At 41.2% G+C, this 22,283-nt stretch overlaps 3 protein-coding genes across 6 annotated transcripts in view; 1 reads left to right on the forward strand and 2 right to left on the reverse strand.

The window, feature by feature from the left end:
- The window catches only part of Klp98A (kinesin-like protein 98A), a 35,082-nt gene extending 29,122 nt beyond the window's left edge, over positions 1-5,960 (reverse strand). The window contains exons 1-7 of the mRNA XM_028306136.1: positions 5,955-5,960; positions 5,177-5,293; positions 3,973-4,212; positions 3,167-3,342; positions 2,182-2,309; positions 1,678-1,793; positions 950-1,120 (exon numbers count right to left, since the gene is read on the reverse strand). Of these exons, the coding sequence (XP_028161937.1) occupies positions 950-1,120; positions 1,678-1,793; positions 2,182-2,309; positions 3,167-3,342; positions 3,973-4,212; positions 5,177-5,293; positions 5,955-5,960 (954 nt within the window). The remainder of the gene's footprint in view (positions 1-949; positions 1,121-1,677; positions 1,794-2,181; positions 2,310-3,166; positions 3,343-3,972; positions 4,213-5,176; positions 5,294-5,954) is intronic.
- An 890-nt stretch (positions 5,961-6,850) lies between these two features.
- LOC114353954 (uncharacterized) lies at positions 6,851-7,362 on the forward strand. Its single transcript, XM_028306151.1, has one exon. The coding sequence runs from the start codon at positions 6,945-6,947 to the stop codon at positions 7,356-7,358; it is 414 nt and encodes a 137-aa protein (XP_028161952.1). The 5' UTR covers positions 6,851-6,944; the 3' UTR covers positions 7,359-7,362.
- A 486-nt stretch (positions 7,363-7,848) lies between these two features.
- Positions 7,849-22,283, reverse strand: part of LOC114353952 (pyruvate carboxylase, mitochondrial) — a 59,017-nt gene continuing 44,582 nt past the window's right edge. For all 4 annotated transcript variants that reach the window (XM_028306148.1, XM_028306145.1, XM_028306147.1 and 1 more), the window contains 3 exons: positions 22,016-22,124; positions 9,364-9,489; positions 7,849-8,034 (listed from right to left, as the gene is read on the reverse strand). In XM_028306148.1, the coding sequence (XP_028161949.1) occupies positions 7,864-8,034; positions 9,364-9,489; positions 22,016-22,124 (406 nt within the window). In that variant the 3' untranslated portion in view covers positions 7,849-7,863. The remainder of the gene's footprint in view (positions 8,035-9,363; positions 9,490-22,015; positions 22,125-22,283) is intronic.

Here is a 22,283-nt window from a genome sequence, read left to right on the forward strand (position 1 = left end):
AAAAAAATCTGGACACCGCGGTGCAGAAAATCGACGCTCAAAGTGCTAGCGCCATCTAGCGGTGAGTGGTACAGGCGAACACCACGGTGCCGGTGTGGCGCTAGTAGTATTGATTATGAATGTGGTGTTACTCCAGATCTTCGATTTTCCTAATTTTTATAGTTTTCCCTTTATGTGGCCATTAAACCCTAACTCTGTACCAAATTTCAGCTCTCTGAGTTAATGGGAAGTACTAGTTCTATTTTGATGATCATCAGTGAGTGAGTGTCATAAATGCGAAACTTTGCTTTCGCTTAACTTCGGAACTAAATGACCTACAGACTTGAAATTTTGGATTTTAACTATGTGATCATAGCTTACTAGATGACGAAAATTTCTGCGTTCTAGTATTATCCAGAGGTTCTCAAATAGGGGCCTGAAAATGCGGCGAAATGGTTCCAGTAAAGGATGGTACGGCAGTGTTTGCTTCGCGCTCGACTTGGCGGGGGCACTGCCGTGCCCCCAGATAATAGAGGTACCGGTCGTAACAAGTCAGGGTTAATACTCAATATTTTATTGCATCCATTATGTACTTAAAATTACTCACGGTGTTGTGCGAGATCTGCGCGCGCAGCTTGTCGATCTCGCGTAGCTCGCGGATGAGCTTGACGTTGGGGTCCTCGTTGATGGTCGGCTTGTTGATGATGATTAATGATGTTCGATATAAAGTCTACTTACTACTCTTTTTAATATTTGCACGCTTCCTAGTTTGAGCAAATTTCAGTGAAACCTACCAAATCTATGTAAGACCACTTATGTACCTGGAATTACGCAAATAAAGAAATTTGATTTGATTTGATGTTCTTGGCGCGGTTGGCGTAGCGCAGCGTCGATAACGTCTCGCCGTAGTTGCAGTCCGCTGGCGACCAGACTTTAGAGGTACCGGTCGTAACAAGTAAGAGTAACTCACGGTGTTGTGTGAGATCTGAGCGCGCAGCTTGTCGATCTCCTCGCGTAGCTCGCGGATGAGCTTGACGTTGGGGTCCTCGTTGATGGTCGGCTTGTTGATGATGTTCTTGGCGCGGTTGGCGTAGCGCAGCGTCGATAGCGTCTCGCCGTAGTTGCAGTCCGCTGGCGATATCTGGCGGGAACAATGTACAAGTATCTGATTGTAGGTTTTAGTTCAGAGTTAAGTTACTAGATGGCGTTACGCTAGATTGTGTAGTTTTCTACATCGCGGTGTACTAGCAATATTTGACTTTGACTTTGTCGAAACGCTTCTCAACACTTGCCAATTTTCTACTCAAAACGCTGGTGAATTAGGAGGAAGTGAAAAAAAAATTTTACGAATAATTTCTGCTTGAAAAGAGACCCCGTCATCCAAATGCTCCTATCATAGGTATCATAACTCAGTCAGTGCCTGAAATATGGGAGCGGCACGGGAGGGGTAATTTTGAGATATTATGACGTAACAGAGCATACAAATCTGAATCTGAAGTCTCGCTGACATTTAACGTAACAAAAAACACCCTCTAGTACCGCTTCCATACTTTAGGCACTGAATAAAGCGCTAGATAGTAGGGTAAAGACGGCCCTTGAATGGTTAAAAAACATTATCAAAAACAAAAAGCTATTTTTATGTTTGATGCGCAGTAGTAAGCTATACATATTTTATGTTCGATGCGCAATAGTACTCACCGCGGCGATCATGATCGTCTTTGAGTTCCCGCCGAGCGAATCTTTGAGCAGCCACGTGAGCACCGAGTCTCGGTACGGGATGAATACGTTCTTCTTGGCGCTCCGCGGGGTGCGATCTGTCAATATTGAACAGACACGTTATTAAGCTTGAACACAAATCGGTTGTTATGGAAATTCTTGGGGGAGGCCTTTGTCCAGCAGTGGACGTCATTTGGCTGACACGAACAAATCGGTGTGCTCTATGGTGGGCGATTTTGTTGTCTATGGAGTACATATTTTGAGTTATTATTATTAGTTAGTGCGTTCGCTGTAGGCCACGTTTCCCTCTCGTGTTATCCGTAGAAAACCAGTAGCTGTATGCTCCCTACGTCACGGACTAAACAGAGACCATTTTGATTTTAGTGCAGTACTAATTTTACCGGTGCCAAATAGACAAATTAACTTTCTTTCTGTATATTGGAGCTGTCAAGAGAATGTCAGTTGACAGCTGCGATAGTAGCTTACTGTCAGCCGGCTGCTGGCTGGCCTCGGCGAGCGCGGAGATGACGGAGCCGAGCGTCACGAGCGACTTGTTGATGTGCGCGCCTTCCACTAAGCGCTGGCCTGTCGCCCCGGTCGCGTCTGCTCGCTCGCTGAGAACAAAAGAATAAAGTTAAAAGTTAAACTTGAGCTATTTTTGGTTATCTCCATTGTCATGAGACGACCCGAAGACCGTCTGACCGACCACTGTCAAACAATAAGAAAGGTAGAGGACGCTCCTGGCCACGTGGCGGTCCGCGGTCGCCAAGGACTAAGAGCGTGCCCAGACAAATATTTCGACAGCCCAGAACAGACTATCCTGGCGCCTCAGAACAAGGAGAGCCGACCCCAGACGATGGGAAAAGGGGCTAAGGAAAAGAAAGAAGATTTTCGGTTATCTCCAAGTAGGCGAAAAATAATTCAGTCAGAATCAACTCATCCTCCTTTTATTCCAACATTATCACTCCAGCTCCTTTTCAGCGCCTGCCTAAACTTAGTAACTACCTATTCACAGCTGATCCGTTGTCTCATAGCGTGCAAGCACGATGACACGTCGCCTACTCTCTCTACTGCATTTTTCTGATTAATTTCGTTGCGGGTCCGATGACAATTTAACTTTCCCCCGGGACAAACTTGACCTCCACTGGTTGGGTTTTTATTGGCGGTCAAGTTGTAGGTCCTGGATACACAGGAGTTGCAATGGTGGGAACAAGAGGTGGGAATAGTCCCGTTCAATTCTTTACTGCATTACTGCTCCATGTTAGTATACAAAGGTTCTTACCTATTAGACATAGACCCGTAACATGAACCCTGCTAGGGTATTGCAACATGAGATGAGATTAATACGTGTCAATTTTTAGAGGATTGATAGATACTGGCTACACAGGAGTTGCAGCCGTGGGAATGCGAGGTGGGAATAGTCCTATGGGAATAACCCTAGTGACTATTCCCACTTGCTCTCTCTACTGACCTGCCGGCCAAGTCCACGAGGTGCACTTTGGACACGGTCTCGCTGGGCATGTTGTTGTGGCGCAGGTAGCTCGCCTGCACGAAGGTGATGGTGAATATGGCGTGCGAGCGAGACGACACGTCGTTCATCTGCGTCGACGCCGTCGTCCGGTGTAGGTTGCCGCGGTGCATGCATTCCTGTTGCAAGTATTATTTGTTAACATGGAAGTTCTGGTATGGACCAAGCGCAGTTACCATACTGCGGGTGCATATGACCTGACCAAAAAAATAACAATAACTTGAAAATTTTACACAGCGCGCCATGTAGTCCAAAACCAAGCAAACCTCGTAATTCATTCATTCATTTTTTTAAGTACTAAGGCTTTTAAAAACACGTATTTTACACGTCCCATAATAGGCAAGTTTCCTAAAAAAAATTTTTTAGTCCGTCATGTTGGTAATCGAAAAATATTGGACACGTCTATTTTTATTTGACAATCAAACAAATAATTACAAAGTTATGGTGCTTTAAAGTTCCGCGCGACGTCACAAAGTGCTGCATTTTTAAGCACTCATTGACGTCACGGGCCTTTTCTTTTGAACTTTGGCGCGCTTTAACTCTTTAAATTTACATTAGTTTTCAAAAAGTAAAAAATACGTATAGCGTATTTTTTGATAAGTTACCTAACGGACTAATTATAACTCATGCTTATATACCCAGGAAACATCCCTATTACTTGAATCCTACCACTGCTTCGGCATAATAAATGGGCTAGTCCTGAGAAAAAGCAGTGCATGATTTTCAGTCATTACCTGAAATATTTTTACCTGTATATCGTCGTAGTCCGAGACCAAATGCTTGGACAGATCCTGGACATACGGGCCTAGCTTCGGATGCTCTCTGACCCTGAGCGAGTGACCAGCATCAGTTGCCAGTAAGTCCTTCACCCGCTCGTTGTATATTTCCAAGTAGCTGACTTCGGTGCGGTATGAAGCCCCCGACTCTTTGCCGGCGGCCACGCGGGAGAAGAGTTGACGGCAGATACGCGGGATCAGGCCTTGGCACTCCTGGAATAAGGTTGAGATTCACTTGACTGCAAGAACATCTCTCCACCTTCGTATGGCCATACTAGCATTAGGGTTATAACTGGTCGAATTTGGGGAAATGTACGCGAAATCGCGGCTGTCTTGGGCAATAGCAATAAACAAAAAAATGGCTGTGACATACGGACGGACAGACAGACAGAAATGACGAATCTATAAGGGTTCCGTTTTTTTCCAATTTGGCTACGGAACCCTAAAAACGAACTGAAATAAAAATATTGTGTAAACAAAAAATATCATTGCTGAAAATATTTTCGTTTACATAGATGTAGCTACACTCTCTGAAAGCTAGGTTGTATAATATGGAGATGACATATCAAAGTCAAAAAAAGTTTGAAGCTCGCTTCAACCAGAACCTTCAGCTTGATTCGACCTAATCATTTTTTTTAAACTTGCACATAGAACAGTGTACAAAAGGCGGACTTGCCTTTCAGTATTTTCCTCCAGTCAACCTTAGGGTCAAATCATTACTTTCCATCAGCTGAGATGCAGGCCAAGAGCTTCTTCATTGTGTAAAAATTGGCCAAGTGCGTATCGTGCCACGCGCAGTGTAGGGTTCCGTAGTTGTCCGTCGTTACCACAATATATTTCAGAAGCAAGCAATTACTGCATCTAAAGTCACTTTTAATATTTTCTTCTATTTCATTTTAAAAGACCTATCCAACGATACCCCACACGATGGGGTAGAAGATGAAAAAAAGTTCATCCCCACTTTACATGTAGGGGGTCCTAAAAAAATTGTTTTTCAAAATTTTATTTTACCATTTTGTCGGCGTGATTAATATACATACTTCCACAAAATTACAGCTCCCTAGTGCCAATAGTTTCCAAGCAAAACCTCGGACAGACAGACATATCGAAACTATAAGGGTTCCTTGTCAGGACTACGGAACCCTAAAAAGGGAAACACATCACAGCTGATACGTACCGGGGAACCCATCATGGTGAAGGTCTTCCCGCTGCCGGTCTGTCCGTAGGCGAACACGCACGCATTGTACCCCTCGAACGCGCTGTCGATCACGTCCAGCCCCAGGTCCGAGAACACCTGGAAACGACACATTTGTAAGGAAAAAAAAATTTGACACGAAAAAAATACAATAAACGAGGTGCTCCTCGAAGCGCACCCATTTTGAGGCGCACCTAAAACTATTCCTTGAAGCGCGCCTGTTATGTTGCCTTGGTACTTTTTATTCATCTTAGCAGACATACAGTTTAAAATCTTTATATTTGTAAACGTAGGTGAGCTTCATTAGGTGCGCCTCAAAATGGGTGCGCTTCGAGGAATACCTCCAATAAACACAGTATGGTTGACACACTGATTTGCAACGAGTTGCCACAACCGTTAATTAACTGTTAATTTGAAGAAACACATTTTATTCATTTCTACCCCCGACGCAAAAAAGAAGTGTCTTATGTTTGACTATCTAATCCTACACTGAACTGTCCCACCCTCAGATCATAGACAGGGAAGTCCCACCTGTGACATTGACAGGAGGGAGCTACTCTCAATACAGGATTGTTGGTTCCTATTTTTGCCATTGGACGTTTCAAAATCGTTCAACTTTAAAAGAATGGACCGAATTTGATTGGATATTTTTATTGAAAACAGACGCGATAGAGATAGGGGTATAAATAACTGAGAGTAAACAGTTTTTATTAATTTTATTTTAGTGGAACAACTATGCGAGTGCGCTTTGCGCGTGTACCGGCATCATTATTATTAAGAGATAGTAAAGCATCTACGCTCTTACCGAATATAAATTAAGAAAGTACATACTAAGTTTATAATACATACATATTAATAGAACTGAATATGTATGATGTGCGACGGATGTGAAATGCACGACGGCTGACTCACTTCCTACGTTATTAAGATACAATGTATGAAGTTTGACCTTTCAATTGAATCGCAGAGAACTTGATTCATAATTCGCAATTTTATTGCGCATAATAAAACCAATGACTAATTTTAGACCACTGGAGTCCAAATTAAAGTACAGTTCTGTTAAAATATTACATTTGCACTCCAGAACTATCAGCTGTGTAGCATTTTATTTTGGGTTTATTACATTACTAGCGGCCCCGGCTTCGCATGGTTGCAATAGAATTTCTCGGCTTTTCTCTTCTATAATATGCATGTTTTTTACATAATAAACCTTCCTCTTTAATCCTCTTCANTCAGGAGACCACAGTAGGGCTTTTTCAGATTAGCGTTGTTTCAGCGTACAAATAAGTTTAGGTACTCGTGCTCGCGGACTACAATTTGTCTTCAGAAAACTGAATGCATGCGCTTAAAAATTATTACGTTGTGGTTCCTCGAAGTGCCAAAAAATTACGTAAGTAGTATCAGCAGCACCAAGGTCGGGTGTCATATCGACGGCGTTTGTATTAATAATATTAGTTATGCTGATGACATGGTGCTGCTGACCCCGTCGATTGCAGCTATGCGTAAACTGCTTAAGATATGCGAGGAGTATGCGATGGCACATCGACTCAAATATAATGTGTCGAAGAGTGAGTTCATGATCTTCAAATCGCGGACTAAAACATACTCATCAGTTCCGCACTTAACACTTTGTGGTATGCCTCTGAAACAGGTTAACTCATTTAAATACCTTGGTCACTGGGTTACAGATGACTTAAAGGATAATGTAGACATAGAAAGGGAGCGCAGGGCGCTGTCAGTGCGTTGTAATATGTTGGCACGTAGGTTTGCGCGTTGTAAGGATGAAGTAAAAATCACGCTTTTTAAAGCTTACTGCCAGTCTCTTTACACGTGCAGCCTATGGGTCAGCTTTACCCAGCGCGCTTACAGCGCACTGCGTGTGCAGTACAACAATGCGTTCAGGGTGCTACTTGGCCTGCCGCGGTTCTGCAGCGCGTCAACCATGTTTGCGGAAGCGCACACCGACGGCTTCCACGCGATAATTCGGAAGCGGAGCGCATCGCTCCTAGAGCGTCTCCGCGGCAGTACAAATGGCATCCTGAGGGCATTGGCTGACAGGTGGGACTCGCCGCTGCTGGGGCGCTGGCTTAGCTTGCACGTCTCCAGTGCTATGTACCTAAGCGGCTTCATATTTCATTATTTGTATCTTACTAACATAGGCTAAGTGAAAATTGTTACTAACACGATTATGGACCCCGGTCTGACAATAAATTTTTTCAATTCAATTTCAATATGACAGCCTAACTCGTGCGGCCTCTTGCGTATTTTTTTCTTTTCTTTATTTGTGTGGTGTACAATTAGTCCAGTCATTTGGTACAAAATAATGGCATTACCTGGAAAGTTTTCCGGGAGTAATGAAAATTGGTATTTCTATAGATTTCAATGTGCTCTTTACGAATTTCAACTTTGCGACCTCGTATGGTCGCCGCCCGCGCCGCCATATTGGAAAAATGCTGCCTAGTAGCAGTTTTTCTTAAATGTTTCCTTTCGGATTCATTTTATGACAAAACATGCTTAGATAAACTAAAACTAGAGAAATTTTCCTATTTTTGATGTCTGCATTCTACATTTTTGGAAATCAATAGTTTAGGCGTAGGAGTGGAAACTGAAACCTGGAAACTTTCCAGGTAAAACTACCAAATGACTGGACTAAATAAAGTCTCATCTATTTAGCTTACCTTGCTAGCGTTCTCGTCTCTAATGAACACAGATCGCAGTTGTCCATTGAGTTCGAAGAACACCTCTCTTTCGCCAGCCGCCGTCATCTCATCGGAGACGGCCAGTGTTTTGATGTCCAGCGTCTTTCCGCGCTCGATCTTTACTTCTATCGTCTCGCCGACCTGGGAAAAAATAGTTGAAAATTTATGATTGACCAGGGAAAGTACTGCATATGGGGGAAATAAAAGAGTTTAAAATGCGTCTCTAAAGTTGCATTGGGTGACATCAGCCATATCAAACTCTTGAGGTTGCTCCTATAAAGTCCGGTCACCGAGCAGATATTTCGTCCAATGACCCCAAGCTACCCATCCCTGTCGCTCGCGTGTAATTATATTGCTGTCTTGCTCGCACACTCACTGCGGCCGCCTGTCACACAGTCGTGACCGAACTTTAGTTTTTGTACAGTCACGGAATGAAAAAGTTCGTCAGTTTTGAAATTGATTCCTTCGACGAATCGCGAGCACATATTACCTTTTGAAACTATGTTACAGAATAATCTCGAGTTAGAGAAAATAATCTTTAACTGTTTGTCAGTAAAGTTCAAAATTATTCAGATCAAAGTTGTTTGACGATTTAAATTGTCAAGAAAATTATTATGATTGATAAACTAAAACCTTCTTGTTGGTTCAACCTGCCATTATCTATTAAATAAAAAAAACTAAATTTTGTAACATTATTGCACTGATGGGATAGAAAAATAAACAAGCAAAACCTTATTCATTAGCAAACGTCATATTTATTTAAATGTTAGCAGCACTGTTTCTTGCACTGTAATGTTGGCAGGTTTGACTCTTACAGTACCTAGTGCAAGCGAAAACCGACACTAAGGTGACGAACCTTTTCATTCCGCGACTGTACTAAACAGTTGGCACCACTAGCCAATGACAGGACTTTACTCCACAGTAGCGCCATCATGTGAGTGCAAATGCGATAGGACCTACTGCTTCAGCACTTAACAGCTGGCGTCAGTGCGTCACTATCTTAGCCACTAGACGTCTATGATAGAAAGTGACAGGGCCTTCTACTCTAGCTGAGTGTCACCAAGTGGAAAGAGCCCGGATGCGGGCTTGTGGAAACCCTTGAGGGATACGTTTGTCCAGTAGTTGACGTCCTTCAGCTAAGATTTTTTTCGTATCACTACATAGTATAAAACAAAGTCGCTTTCCGCTGTCTGTCCCTATGTATGCTATAAACATTTATGACAATGACTATGAAGTCATAGTCATAAATGTTTATTGCATCATGTTGGTATATTTGGATCTTAAATAATAATACAGTCCCGAAACATTACACTTAGATCTTTTAAACTACGCAACGGATTTTGATGCGGTTTTTTTAATAGATTCAAGAGGAATGTGTATAGGTATGTACCGGGGCGGGTCGCTAGTTTTTTCTTAAATAAGACACTATATTGTTTTCAAAGGAAGGAATGTGTGTAGCAAGATACTTACCGTGGGACCAACAAGGAAGGTCTTGGTGTCCAGATGCTTGACGGGGCCGTATTTGTCGCGAATGCGGAAGAAATCGTTCGCGACTTGCGGATACATGGCTGCTGACATCACATCCTCGTCTGTTACCTTCAAATGAAAACAAGTTTAAACAAGTTGCCGTTAAGTTTGCGTTACTTTAAAGGGAAACACAGGGAGATTTTGAATGAGGAAAAGTTGTAAAAGTTCCATCAGTTAAGTAGGGTGGATGCAGTTAATATCTCAAGGAGGAAACATGTTTACATACATACAAAGTCGTATGACAAACATCCGCAATTTTTATTTATAGGTTGGTAAGTATGACTTAACTAAAAAACTAGGTTATGTTAGTCTTGATTAGAGATGTGCCGCTGAGAAAGTTCTCGTTCCCGGCAATATTCCCAGTGAGAATATTCTCGAGAACCGAGAACGCTCCCGGGAATATTCTCAGTGTTCTCGACAGAATACATTTAGTTTTAATTTTAATTTTGTTGTTTATATGTGATATTATTTGTAATGTTTCGATGATTTATTAACTGGGCGTTAAGACTAGTCGTTATAAACAAAGCATGAAACGTGTGAGTGAGATATTGGTGTCTTGCTCACTCTTTTCGTGGCGAACGCGTGCTGCGGCTTTAGGACTCGGCTACGGTATTTGAACATCAGTGTGCCGCTGAGTTTTAAGGCCCTTGCCACCCTGGAGGATTGCAAGCGGATTCAAAGTGGATTTAAAGCGGAGCGGCGACGCGACGAAGAAGCCGCGTGAATATATCGTGAAGCTTCCCGAAGGCTGCCCAGCCGAGCTGGATTCGATGATTGACCTTTCTTCGAAGATGGACCTACCTAACTGGACTGTTTGTCCCAGGTATACATTATTGTCAACAACTTCGAGTGTAGAGTCTCCAACTTTTAGAGGAGTGGGTGCAACACGGTCTTTAGACATGATTTTTAAATCTTGTCCATGTTCATTTTGAGACCCACTTGTTGCGAGACTCTATTGAGGTCATCGAGCATTGTATCTAGATCTTCCACGATCTCAGCCATGACTACGATATCGTCTGCTGTCTGGGTGATGTACTCGCCGTTGATATTTATGCTGAATCCGCTCCAGCCCAGAAGCTTGAAAACATCTTCCAGGGCGGTGGTGATGACGTCTCCCTGTTCTCACCCCTCGCTGAAACTGGATAGGTTTCGGGTCCTGATCTTAAAACGGACTGTTACTGTGGCGTGTTTGTACAAGCCTTTCAACATTTTAATGTATCAATAGTCAATTTGGCACACTTGAAGAGACTGAAGCACTGCCCATGTCTCAATCGAATCGAAGGCTTTCTCATAGTTCACAAACGCAAAGTGGCTGATTATACTCCTTGATCTTCCGTATAATCTACCGTAGCGTATATTATTATTAGAGATGAAACGGATAGTTGTTTGGCCGGATACCGGATACCGGATATCCGGCGAGCTGCTAGGCCGGATAGCCGGATATCCGGCGGCCGGATAGTTGGCGCATTGTCTTGTTGCATGTCGTGACGAGTTTAGCGCCGCACAGGTGCTTCGAACGCGATTAGTGGGTCTAGTAGACTGGACAAGACAAGTTCGAAAATCGAATCCGTCCGAATAGAATGTCAGACTTTGCCACTTGTGTAGGGGGCAGATCAATTCGGGTGATTTTGGTTGCCATCGTGAGTGTTTGATTGAATAGCTAAAATTAAATTACTCGCTGCGTAATCTGACTGAACTGCATCATGTCATCAGATCATCAGTGAAAAAAGATCGCTTGTTTTATTTGGCAATATTTCGACATTAACAGATATTCAGATATCCACAACTTATCCAGAAGTGGCGAAATAGGCCCTTACTAAGCGATTGTGAAATGTGCCCCTAATGTCAAATAAGAATAGTTTAAAAAACTAAAAACACGGTTTTAATTATTAACAACATAAAAAGCCAAAAATCATCAGGACCCTGGACATCATTTAGCATTAAAGTGCTCGAAAAGACAAATCCAATGAACCCAAACTCGATGAGTTTCCGCCGTTTCGTTTAGGAGTTCTTTTGGCCACCTTCCAGTCCCATCATCAGACCAGCTGGTACCACAATATTGTATTGTCATTTCTAATCTACATATAATTGCCAAGTTTCATGATGATACAAGACTTAGAAGTGCGTGTAATTCAGATTCTAAGATTCCATTACATAGTTAGTTACATACACGACGACCTAATATGAGCGTGTTAAAAACGAAAAAAATTACAGTTACATTATTTAATTACGTGTTAAAATAAATTNGCTTACTGCCAGTCTCTTTACACGTGCAGCCTATGGGTCAGCTTTACCCAGCGCGCTTACAGCGCACTGCGTGTGCAGTACAACAATGCGTTCAGGGTGCTACTTGGCCTGCCGCGGTTCTGCAGCGCGTCAACCATGTTTGCGGAAGCGCACACCGACGGCTTCCACGCGATAATTCGGAAGCGGAGCGCATCGCTCCTAGAGCGTCTCCGCGGCAGTACAAATGGCATCCTGAGGGCATTGGCTGACAGGTGGGACTCGCCGCTGCTGGGGCGCTGGCTTAGCTTGCACGTCTCCAGTGCTATGTAAGCGGCTTCATATTTCATTATTTGTATCTTACTAACATAGGCTAAGTGAAAATTGTTACTAACACTATTATGGACCCCGGTCTGACAATAAATTTTTTCAATTCAATTCAATTCAATGTATTTACATTGATGTAAAATTAATTAGTACGCATTGCGTGTCGAACCAGGAGGTAAACAAAGATAGCATGCATAGATAACTGTAATTTTGCAAACGTTTTTTGTAAACATTTGATAGTGTTATCAATAAAATTAAATGTTGCTAATCAGGACTTAACATTTTGTTAGACAACTTTCGAGCCGTTTATTTGATTGATTAAACGGATGTATTTTGAAAATTATAAACATGTTTACGTCAGGACGTCCACCCATAAGGTGGGCCGATGACCTGATAAAGGTAGCAGGAAGGCGCTGGACGCAGGCCGCTACCAACCGTGCGAAGTGGATGTCATTGGAGGAGGCCTATGTTCAGCAGTGGACGTCCTGTGGCTGAAATGATGATGATGATGATAATGAAAATGTTTATCACTAAAACTGGTTCACATCACACCTATCGTTACCATCAATGCAACCTCTGCAGGATTATAAAAGCATTGATAATTGACTATTCCCACCTCTCGTTCCCACCGCTGCAACTCCTGTGTGGCCAGGATCTACAGCTTGACCGCCAATAAAAACTCAACCAGTGAAGGTCAAGTTTGTCCCGAGAGAGAGTGTTATCGAATCAAATTTTAATTTTTTAAAGTGGATTCTAATTTTAGATGTGACATACTTAACCCTACACTGCATGATTTTTTTGTTTTTAGAAAAAAAAATCTTATCAGATCATATTTATGGTCTAGAACACGGGAAGTACAGGTAAAATTAAAAAAAACTAATAGTAATAGAAATAAATGATTTTTTTAATTTGTTCCATATGTGGCACTGTATGCAATGACCTACCTAAATTAAAGCGTAATCAATACAGGGCAAGTGTAGTAATTATCAAGGATTACCCTCATTTATGAGGCTTATTAGGAAGATATTGGCGCAGCATGTTAGAGGCCTTAGTAGCGCACATCTGCTCATCCACTGACAATGCTTCTCGTTTGGGTATAGCTTGACATTTTTTTAGGGTTTCTAATAGATTTCTGAGTTATGGTGACGATCGTATCCTGCAGTACCTGCTGGTGGCTGAGTGGTATTGTCATTGAAGTGAAGATATTGAGGATTTTTTCAAACTGGTTTACCTACTAACATGGTATTTATTATCAATGGCAAATAATTACAATAAATATTGCAAAGGAGTTTCAACTTCTGGCTCCAGATCAGTTTGCCCACAAAACTCAAGATTTGTTGGATGGTAAGTTTTTTTTCCAGATCATATTTTGCTTTATTCTGGCGACGGAAACAGCAGGTGTAGGAGCAGCATCTTTTGGTGCAGCAGAGACGGAAGATACAACTGTTGATTGACGTGTTCGTGAAGCCAACTGCTTCACGAATCTGGATGTAGGGAACAGCAGGATTGTACCACTAGGATTTGGTATATTATGCTGTGCATCACCACCATAGGACCCTGATAATGGTGCAGCGGATTCATACCTGTTCGGTGAAACAAATTGCTCTTCGTCAGCCGTACCTATTGTTCAAAGTTTGTTGAGGGTAGATCTAATTGGGGCAATGTCATCATCACTTTCGGACTGAGAAGTCTTGTTTAACTTCATTGCCTAATGGTATTGTCTAATAATTTTGGATTTGAGCGCTGGATGAGGTTTTCTTTGCCACTATGTAAAAAAAATCAACATCATAGCATTAGTATACATGTCTAAAATTGGATCATCACTGCATGAAGTGACACATCGGGAACAACCAGTAATTATAAAAATTGTGTATAGAAACACGGCCAAATCAAAAAATAATACTTACATTTGTTTAGTTCACTGATATTTCAACATAAAAACAATTTTTCCACAGTTGCATTCCATAAACAACTATTTTTTATTAAAATTTCAAAATGACAACGCACGGCGCGTGGCTGACGTTCAAAATTTTCAAATGAATGACTGACTGAGCGAGATTGTGCTGCCATCTAATTTCAACGAATGCAATAAATGGATGCCATTGGTTGTTGTCACTTTCTTTACGTAATAATAGATGCCGCTACTTGGCTCAAATCAGAAAAAACATCAATTATATTGGTTGTCCCACATAAGGGACTGAATGCAGTGTAGGGTTAAATGAGAATTAAATAAAACAAAGTCATTATTTTGTACAAAATTATTTAATGATGTGCATGTGAATACGGCTATTTTATATTTTATTTATTTATAGTATATTAGATTACAAATCATAGCTTAAAAATACGTAAAATACATAAAAAAGGGAGTGGTTAATTTTATATGATTGTAGCTAACATATTAACATTTCATTTTGTTTTCGTTTGGTATTATTTAGGTGCTTTATATGACACAATAAGTAGGTAGGCTTTATTCTATGGGTCTTTATCTTTCTTATATCCTCTTAACCCCTGGAGAACGGAGGTGCAGCGTTGGTTTCCAAGTGGAATATTCCAGTAGTTCTGAAAAAATACAAAAATGGTTGTTTTAATTTCTATTAATTTTACCAATTATTGATCTCTGTCGAACAATTTGAACTACTAGCTCATCTAAAGTCCGGTCGCCGAGCAGATAGAATTTCGTACAATGACCCCAAGCTACCCATCCTTATTGGCCGACCGCAGTGTGTGTGCGAGCGCGATAGGAATATAATTACGGCCGAGCGATAAGGATGGGTAGGTTGGGGTCATGGTACAAAATTCTATCTGCTCGTCTACTGGACTTTAGTGGAGAATACTTTGCCCTTCCATGGGGAATCAAACACGGAACCGTTGTTTCATAGAGGGGTTGTTACCACTATACAACAGAGGAGGTGGTACTAGTTTTAAAAGCCAACTCACAAATCTCAGAAGATTAAATTAATTATTAGCAATCCAGTTTTGCGGGATCCAGTAATACAGGATCAACAATAAGACAACAACACATACATACTCGTATTTGCGGAATACTGTAAACGAGATGTTCGTGTAGAAAGAAAGATAAATATTAAAACTTAAAACACGTAGGTATACCTATTACTAAAGGGAATCCTGCAAAAACGGATGGTTCCTTGAGCACAAGCCCTTATGGCCCTTACCCAGTCTTAGGCACCAGGCCACCCATCCTCAAAGTGCCGGGCATGATGCAGTTGCCGGTCAGAGCTGCTGTCAGCGTCAGACATCGGCGACCAGTGAACCCTCCGGTGGTGAGGGACTCGGCCATGTAGTAGTAGGACCTGGAAGTAGTTTGAATATAATCAATTTATTGTTTCATATTTTTTTAATTACTTGACAAAGTAACCGCCTCTGTGGTCTGAAGCAGGTGGTTTTACCCACCTGCTTCAGACGCAGAGGTCCTGGGTTCGATTCCCAGTGGGGGCAGATTTTTCTGTTCGGTTTGGTTGGTGGTAGGACTTGTTCTAAGTCCGCCTGGCTAGCTACCACCATCTTACCAAGTCTGTCGCCATAACAACAATGTTATCAGCATTGTTGTTCCGGCAGTTAGAGGTAAGATAGCCAGATCCTCAGTGGTTGAGGATTCCGAGTGAAGCTAGCTTCCATCTTCGGCTTGATCATCACTTACCATCAGGTGAGATACAGGCCAAGAGCTCCCTCATTGTGGATAAAAAAAATCGAATTGCTTAGGTTTCTTCTTCTTCTTCTTATTCGTTACGCTCTTGGCAGAGCGGTTGTGGTCATGTTGAGGCGTTGTTCACATCGGTTGTAGAGGCGGATACAACTCTCCGCACGATCTCCCGCCATCTCTCTCTATTGGCAGACTGTCTGGTGCAGTCACTTACGCCGTCTCTCATTGCCAATTTCACTTGGTCGGTCCAGCGCATAGGTGACTTGCCACGCGATCGGGTTCCTTCGACTTTTCCTTGGACGACCAGTCGTTCTATGGAGTTGTCATCCTGCCTTGAGACATGTCCGAAGTATTGCAGTATGCGCGACTGTACTACGGTTGATAAACGCTAAGTTGACGCTTATGGTTCAGGACAGAGCACTTGCCTGGCTAGTGAGGATTCATGGGTTCGATTCTCAGCGATTTTTATCCATAACAAGAAAGCTCTTGGAGTGCGTATCACTAGATGGAAAGTGATGATCAGACTGAAATGGAAGAGAGCTACACCCAGAATCCTCAGTCACAGATAAACTGGCTATGTAACCACCTCTAACTGCCCGGAACACAACCATGCTGTTAAAAATGTTGTTATGGCGACAGACCTAGATAAAATGGTGGTAAAGCCTGGTCCGTGAGCACGTAGAATTTTGTCCAATGACCCCAAGTCCCCTCGCACAGTCGCGCTCGCGACAGCAATATAATTACGCGCGAGCGATAAGGATGGGTAGCTTGGGGTCATTGGACAAAATTCTACGTGCTCACGGACCAGGCTTTAGCTAGCCAGGCGGACTTAGAATAAGCCCTACTCTACCCACCAAACGAACAGAAAAAAATGTGGGAATCGAACCCAGGACCACTGGATCTGAAGCAGATTATTTTTACCTATTGGTATTATTTCCCAATAATCCTTCTTCAGTAAAGACCAAAAGACCTGATGATAAAATTTACCTAGCATGGTCGCAGTCAGGCGAGTCGCATCCAGGCATGTCAATACCACCGTTGGGGTAGAAGTCCACGTGTCCCAGCGGAGTCGCAAAGCCGACCAGCCCAGAGCTGGTGTGGATGACCTCGGTGTAGGCACCGTCGGTTTCTCGGAACTTGTCGTCGTTGGTGAGGAAGCCGAGGAGAGCGGCTTCAAGAGCTGGAGAAGAAATCACAAGGTATTAAGCAAGATTAAGCAGAATATTTAAACAATGGTGTGGGATTTGATGATCAACCACAATAAGGAGCAGGTGTAATGCTTCCTGCCGAGTGGACCTTGGTCCCCCAGCACAACACCAGCTCGAAAGGAAGCATTACTTACACCATAGCCTTCTTATTGTAGTTGATCATCAAATCCCACAGCGGGCTTGGCACAAAGAGAATTCTATTGGAACAAAAAAGTTCTCTAATGGCCACGGAAGCAACTCTTTTGACGGTGATCTGGAGAAGGTCATAAAAATTAAGCAATTGGATGCCAGCAGCGCTGGACCGGTCGTTGTGGAAAATAGTTGAGAGGGGTCTTTAGACCAGGGATGTTATGGATATCCGTAACCGTAACCGAAACTTTCGGATATCCGAAATAATGAAATATCTATAACCGTAACCGATTCAAAAGTTTCGGATGTAGGCAGTTTTTTTTTTTTGTATAGCATATTAAAGGCATAATAGCCTGATTTACCTTTATAAGCCATCTAGTATTAATTTTTATTTTTTTATTACTTTTTTTATGTAAAGTGTGTGGCCATGAATGAACCGTTTTGAACAACTATTGCAATTTGAATTCTAAAACACAGATATTCGGATATCCGAATTCGAAATAAAAAAATATCCGTAACCGTAACCGAAACTACATATCTATAACATCCCTACTTTAGACATAGGCCTGTCGTAATAGACGTTTTTGATTAAGTCTGCCAATAACTATCCCCCGTCTTCATTATTAAGCCTTTGACAGTCTAATATTGATTCGACTAGCTTTTGCCCGCGGCTTCACCCGCGTGAAATTTAGTTTGTCACAGATCGTCATAAATTATAGCCTAAGACATGTTATTCTGGGTTATAAACATTAATACTGTAAAGTTTCGTCAAAATCCGTTCAGTAGTTTTTGCGTGAAAGAGTAACAAACATCCAGACAATCTAGACATCCAAACTTTCGCATTTATTTATAATATTAGTAGGAAGGATTAATTTACTAACCAGTGATGTAAGCGATGTCCCCGTTCACATTTCTGCCGATCATACCGGCCTGGTGTGCGCCCAGACTGTGTCCCACAATGTGGTAGTGTCCCGGGACAGCCCCAGTGGCTTGGTTCAGCCAGTTGATGAAGCGCGCGATGCTTTCAGCTGGAATCAGTCAAATTTCCTTATTAGAATGTAAAGAAAGAAAGAAAGAAAGATTTAAACTAATATAACCAATAGTAAGGCACGGGTCTTAGCGCGATGTAAACGGTGAAACGAACGAACGAATGGATTTTTAAGGATATTATTATTATAACAGTGGTTTCTTAACTTACCAGCAATAAGGGTGTTGGTGACAGCAATGCCGTAGTTAATGTTGCCGGAGCCAGCACTCCAGTCAACCACGATCACGTTGACATCCTCAGCAGAGAGGAAGGCTGCAAAATGAACAATAGAAAGTGTAAATGTATGGGTGGAAACGATAAGTGATCTCACTCGATTGTTTCTAAACTATACAAGATATCGAAAAACTGGTTACTGCTCCTGAAAGTGCTTCACGAGCTCTAACAAACGGTATCAATAATGTTACAGTTTAAAAACTGTATCATCCATGAAGGCGCTGGATGCAGGCCGCTACCAACCGGGTGATGTGGAAATCATTTGGGGAGGCCTGGATGGCCTGGCCAGGATGTTCAGAAGTGGACGTCCTGTGGCTGAAATGATGATAACAATTATTTTCTTGTTTTCTTTACCGGGCACAAGCAGGGTGTTCATGGCAGCTGTAGCTCCGACCCTCCATCCATGAAGGAGGATGATGGTCCTCCTGCCAGGGTTGTAGTTGGTGAGCCCGAGCAGTCCCTCACTACCCATCAGCAGAGGCTGACTGACGGTTGGGTTTCCTCTGGAAATTTATAGAAAATGTTAAGGTATTTGTCGGAAACTTGAAGGAAAATTACACTTTCTGAGAGAGGTAACGGTAATAAAGGTAAAAAGCAAGAGTTTGAATTAGTCAGTCAGTTAACTTATAAAAAAATACTCAACACATATTTTTCACTCTTTTAAGAAAATTGAAAGACACAGCGCGTCAAAGTTCAAAAGTGTGTGACGTCAAGGAGTGCTTAAAAGTGTTGCACTTTGTGACGTCACACGGAACTTCAACGCACGATTACTTCGTAATTATATCCAATACTAGCTTTCCGCCCGCGGCTTCGCCCGCGTGGAATTTTGTCTGTCACAGAAAAACTTTATCGCGCGCGTCCCTGTTTCAAAAACCGGGATAAAAACTATCCTATGTTCTTTCCCGGGACTCAAACTATCTCTATGCCAAATTTCATCAAAATCGGTTGCGAGGTTTAAGCGGGAAAGCGTAACAGACAGACAGACAGATAGACAGACAGACAGACAGACAGACAGAGTTACTTTCGCATTTATAATATTAGTTGGGATTGTTTTATAATACGTATAATTGACTGGCTAAAAATTTTTTTTAGGAAAGTAGCCTATTTTCACCATCATTCAATTCCCGTGGATATCGTAAGTGATTAAGGGAGAATCCTCCATTTACTGCCTCTTGTAAATTAAAGAGGATCACGCTCCTGCAGTGAAGACTAAATGACCTGACGATGTTACCTGGTGAACAGATGGTAGACGATCTGCCTCTCAGGATCAAAGCTGTTGACAGCGACATCTCGGGCTGTCACCCAGGTGTCAGCCAGGTGCAGGTTGCCGTCTCCATCAGCGATGTGCTGGTAGCGAGGACCCTCCTCATCTAGTTTGGAGATGACGAGGTCCAGAGCTGGGAGCGCTGGAAAGATGAGAAAATAGATCTATAATACTTAATCTATATCTATAATAGCGAAAGGTGACTCACTCACTCACAACGAAATTATAATAACGGAAGGTCACTGACTGACTCACTCCTCACGAAATCTCAGAAACTACAAGTGCTAGGAGTGTCTAATTTCGCATGGGGGTTCCTTTTCGAACGTAGGTGCTCACTAAGACGGGATTTTGCAAAATTCAACCCCTAAAGGGGTAAAACGGGATCCACGCGTACGAAGTCGCGGGCGACCGCTAGTTTTGTAAATAAAGCTGAAGAATTTTTCAGAAACTACTTTTTACAGAATCTCAGGAACTACTGATCCGATTTGAAAAATATTTTTTGTTGTTTAAAGGCTTTTAGGCTAAACTCGTTTAAATCATCACTAACCCAAGGACAAAGTCGTGGATAGATTAGAACACATGATACCTACATATTATACGGAGTTGTGTGTTGGTGTTATATTTTTTTAACTTGTAGATAAGTAGTAGACAAATACTACGTCACAAATCATCGTATACGATATGGACATTACGCATTTTTAATAACTTATCATTAACGATAAATTGATACTTATCTAATAATATCATTATTATTATCTTCAGGTGTAAGTACCAGATAAAAAATACACAGGTGTTTGTTGCTTAGTGCTAAAAAACATAAAATACCTACCTTTACGAGTACCTACCTAAGCAAGTGAAATAAAGAAAAGTGAAGTTTTCTATCAATGATCACAATCACTTGAAAAAAACATAAATTACGTAACATTTACCTTCTCATATCATATCGCGTTAAAATCTGTTTAAATTTTAATTCATCTTCTCGATTTATGGTATGTTTGTAAAGGAATACAATTATAATTCATGCTCAAGCAAGGCATTGGACATCACAACAGAATAGCCCGCGACGTTTCGTCCTAAGAACTATTGAGATACCTAGTTACGTTCAATTTGCCATAAAAAATTGTCCAAGAAAATTATAAAATAACATCAATGAATTTAAATAATTATACAAAACAATATTAGGCACACACCTTTGAAGTTGTATTTAATAAAACGTAGAAAAATAATTACTAATTACCTACTTATTTATTAGGACGAATCTTCTATATATAAAAATGAAACCCGTTTCGCGTTGTCACGGCATCACGTGTGAACGGCTGAACCGATTTCGATAATTCTTTTTTTTAAATGTTTGTGGAAGTCCAAGGATGGTTCTTACGGAAAAAAATATTAAGAAAATCTCTACGCTAAGGCGGTACGAAGTTCGCCGGGTCAGCTAGTTATTAATATTTATGTAGGTATACCATGATTGATACTTCTGGAGTCGGTGCCAAGATTATGAAACATGTAAAAAAATTATTTAATTTATTAGTTGACAAATGTTTTTACTCGGTAAAAGATTATCTGACATATAAATTCTAGTGGTTAATACCTATTGTTTGTCGTATGTATTCTGTGGTACTAATATGAATCTGACATTAATTAAAATTAATCTTGACTGTAGGTATTCGAATAACTGACATAAATATTTACTGACATTATCTTTATTGATAATTGTAATTCAAATAATTTATCTGTTCTTTGTTTGTAGTTGGAAAGTTCTCATTTTTTTTTAACTATGCATGGGTCAATAAAAAAAAATGTAATAGGGCCATTCTTATTCTTACGCATTTTTGTGTGAGATGTAAGAATAGCATATGTTTTTAAAGAAAATCAGTGCACTGTATATTAATTTACTTAGTAAAATACCTCTATTAACTAGGCCCAATATCATTTTTATCATAAAACTATTAGAAGAATATTAAAAAAAAGTTACAAGTCCAAAATGTCACGGACCGTGTAGTGTGAGATTCCCGGATTTGGGCATACAATATTTTTTTNGGAACGCTCCCGAGAATATTCTCAGTTGAGAGAGCGTTCTCGGGAACGGCACATCAATAGTCTTGATCATGTTAAACATTAATCAACAAAATAACCAAAACAGGCAATAGCATACATTTTGCTGGATACTATAATGGTTCGAGCAGACAATAAATGCATAAAGAGGAATAAGGAAGATAAAACAGGGATAACTGGATAATTTAAATGAAAAGCAGTTGCACTTAGCCATAAGTATGTCAGTTTCACCTTATAGAGATTCTGAAAAATTTGATATCAGCAATCAGATAACATTACATTAATTTAAGCACTACACCTTCGCGCTAAGATGCGTGCCATGATAAAATCTTATCGACGATTTTAGACGACAAATGTATGGGCTTATCGAGAAAAAAAATCGTTAAAATTCCCCGATAAAAGTCAATCGTAGCGCGCACCCTACGCCTATTGTAATACTTAAGATTATAACTAAAAACAATACTTACATCGGGGTAGGTTTCCCTGAGGTCGGCCTTCAGTTTGTCGAAGTCCAAAGGCGGTAATTCCGCTCCAGGACGGCCTTCTATCCTTGGCATGTCCTTGAGAACCTTAGACCTGTAATAAATAATAAATAAAATACAGGATATTAGACATAATTATAACAAAAATAGTTTCGGCAACATTTGTCTTATTTTCCCCGGAAACAAATATTTGTTTTGTAAATAAGAATTCGTGTGATGTGTTTAATACTATATTAGTCACGAGTACAATCAG

Source organism: Ostrinia furnacalis, unplaced genomic scaffold, assembly GCF_004193835.3.
Source record: "Ostrinia furnacalis isolate ACB-3 unplaced genomic scaffold, ASM419383v2 OfSCF1862, whole genome shotgun sequence".
Taxonomy (NCBI): domain Eukaryota; kingdom Metazoa; phylum Arthropoda; class Insecta; order Lepidoptera; family Crambidae; genus Ostrinia; species Ostrinia furnacalis.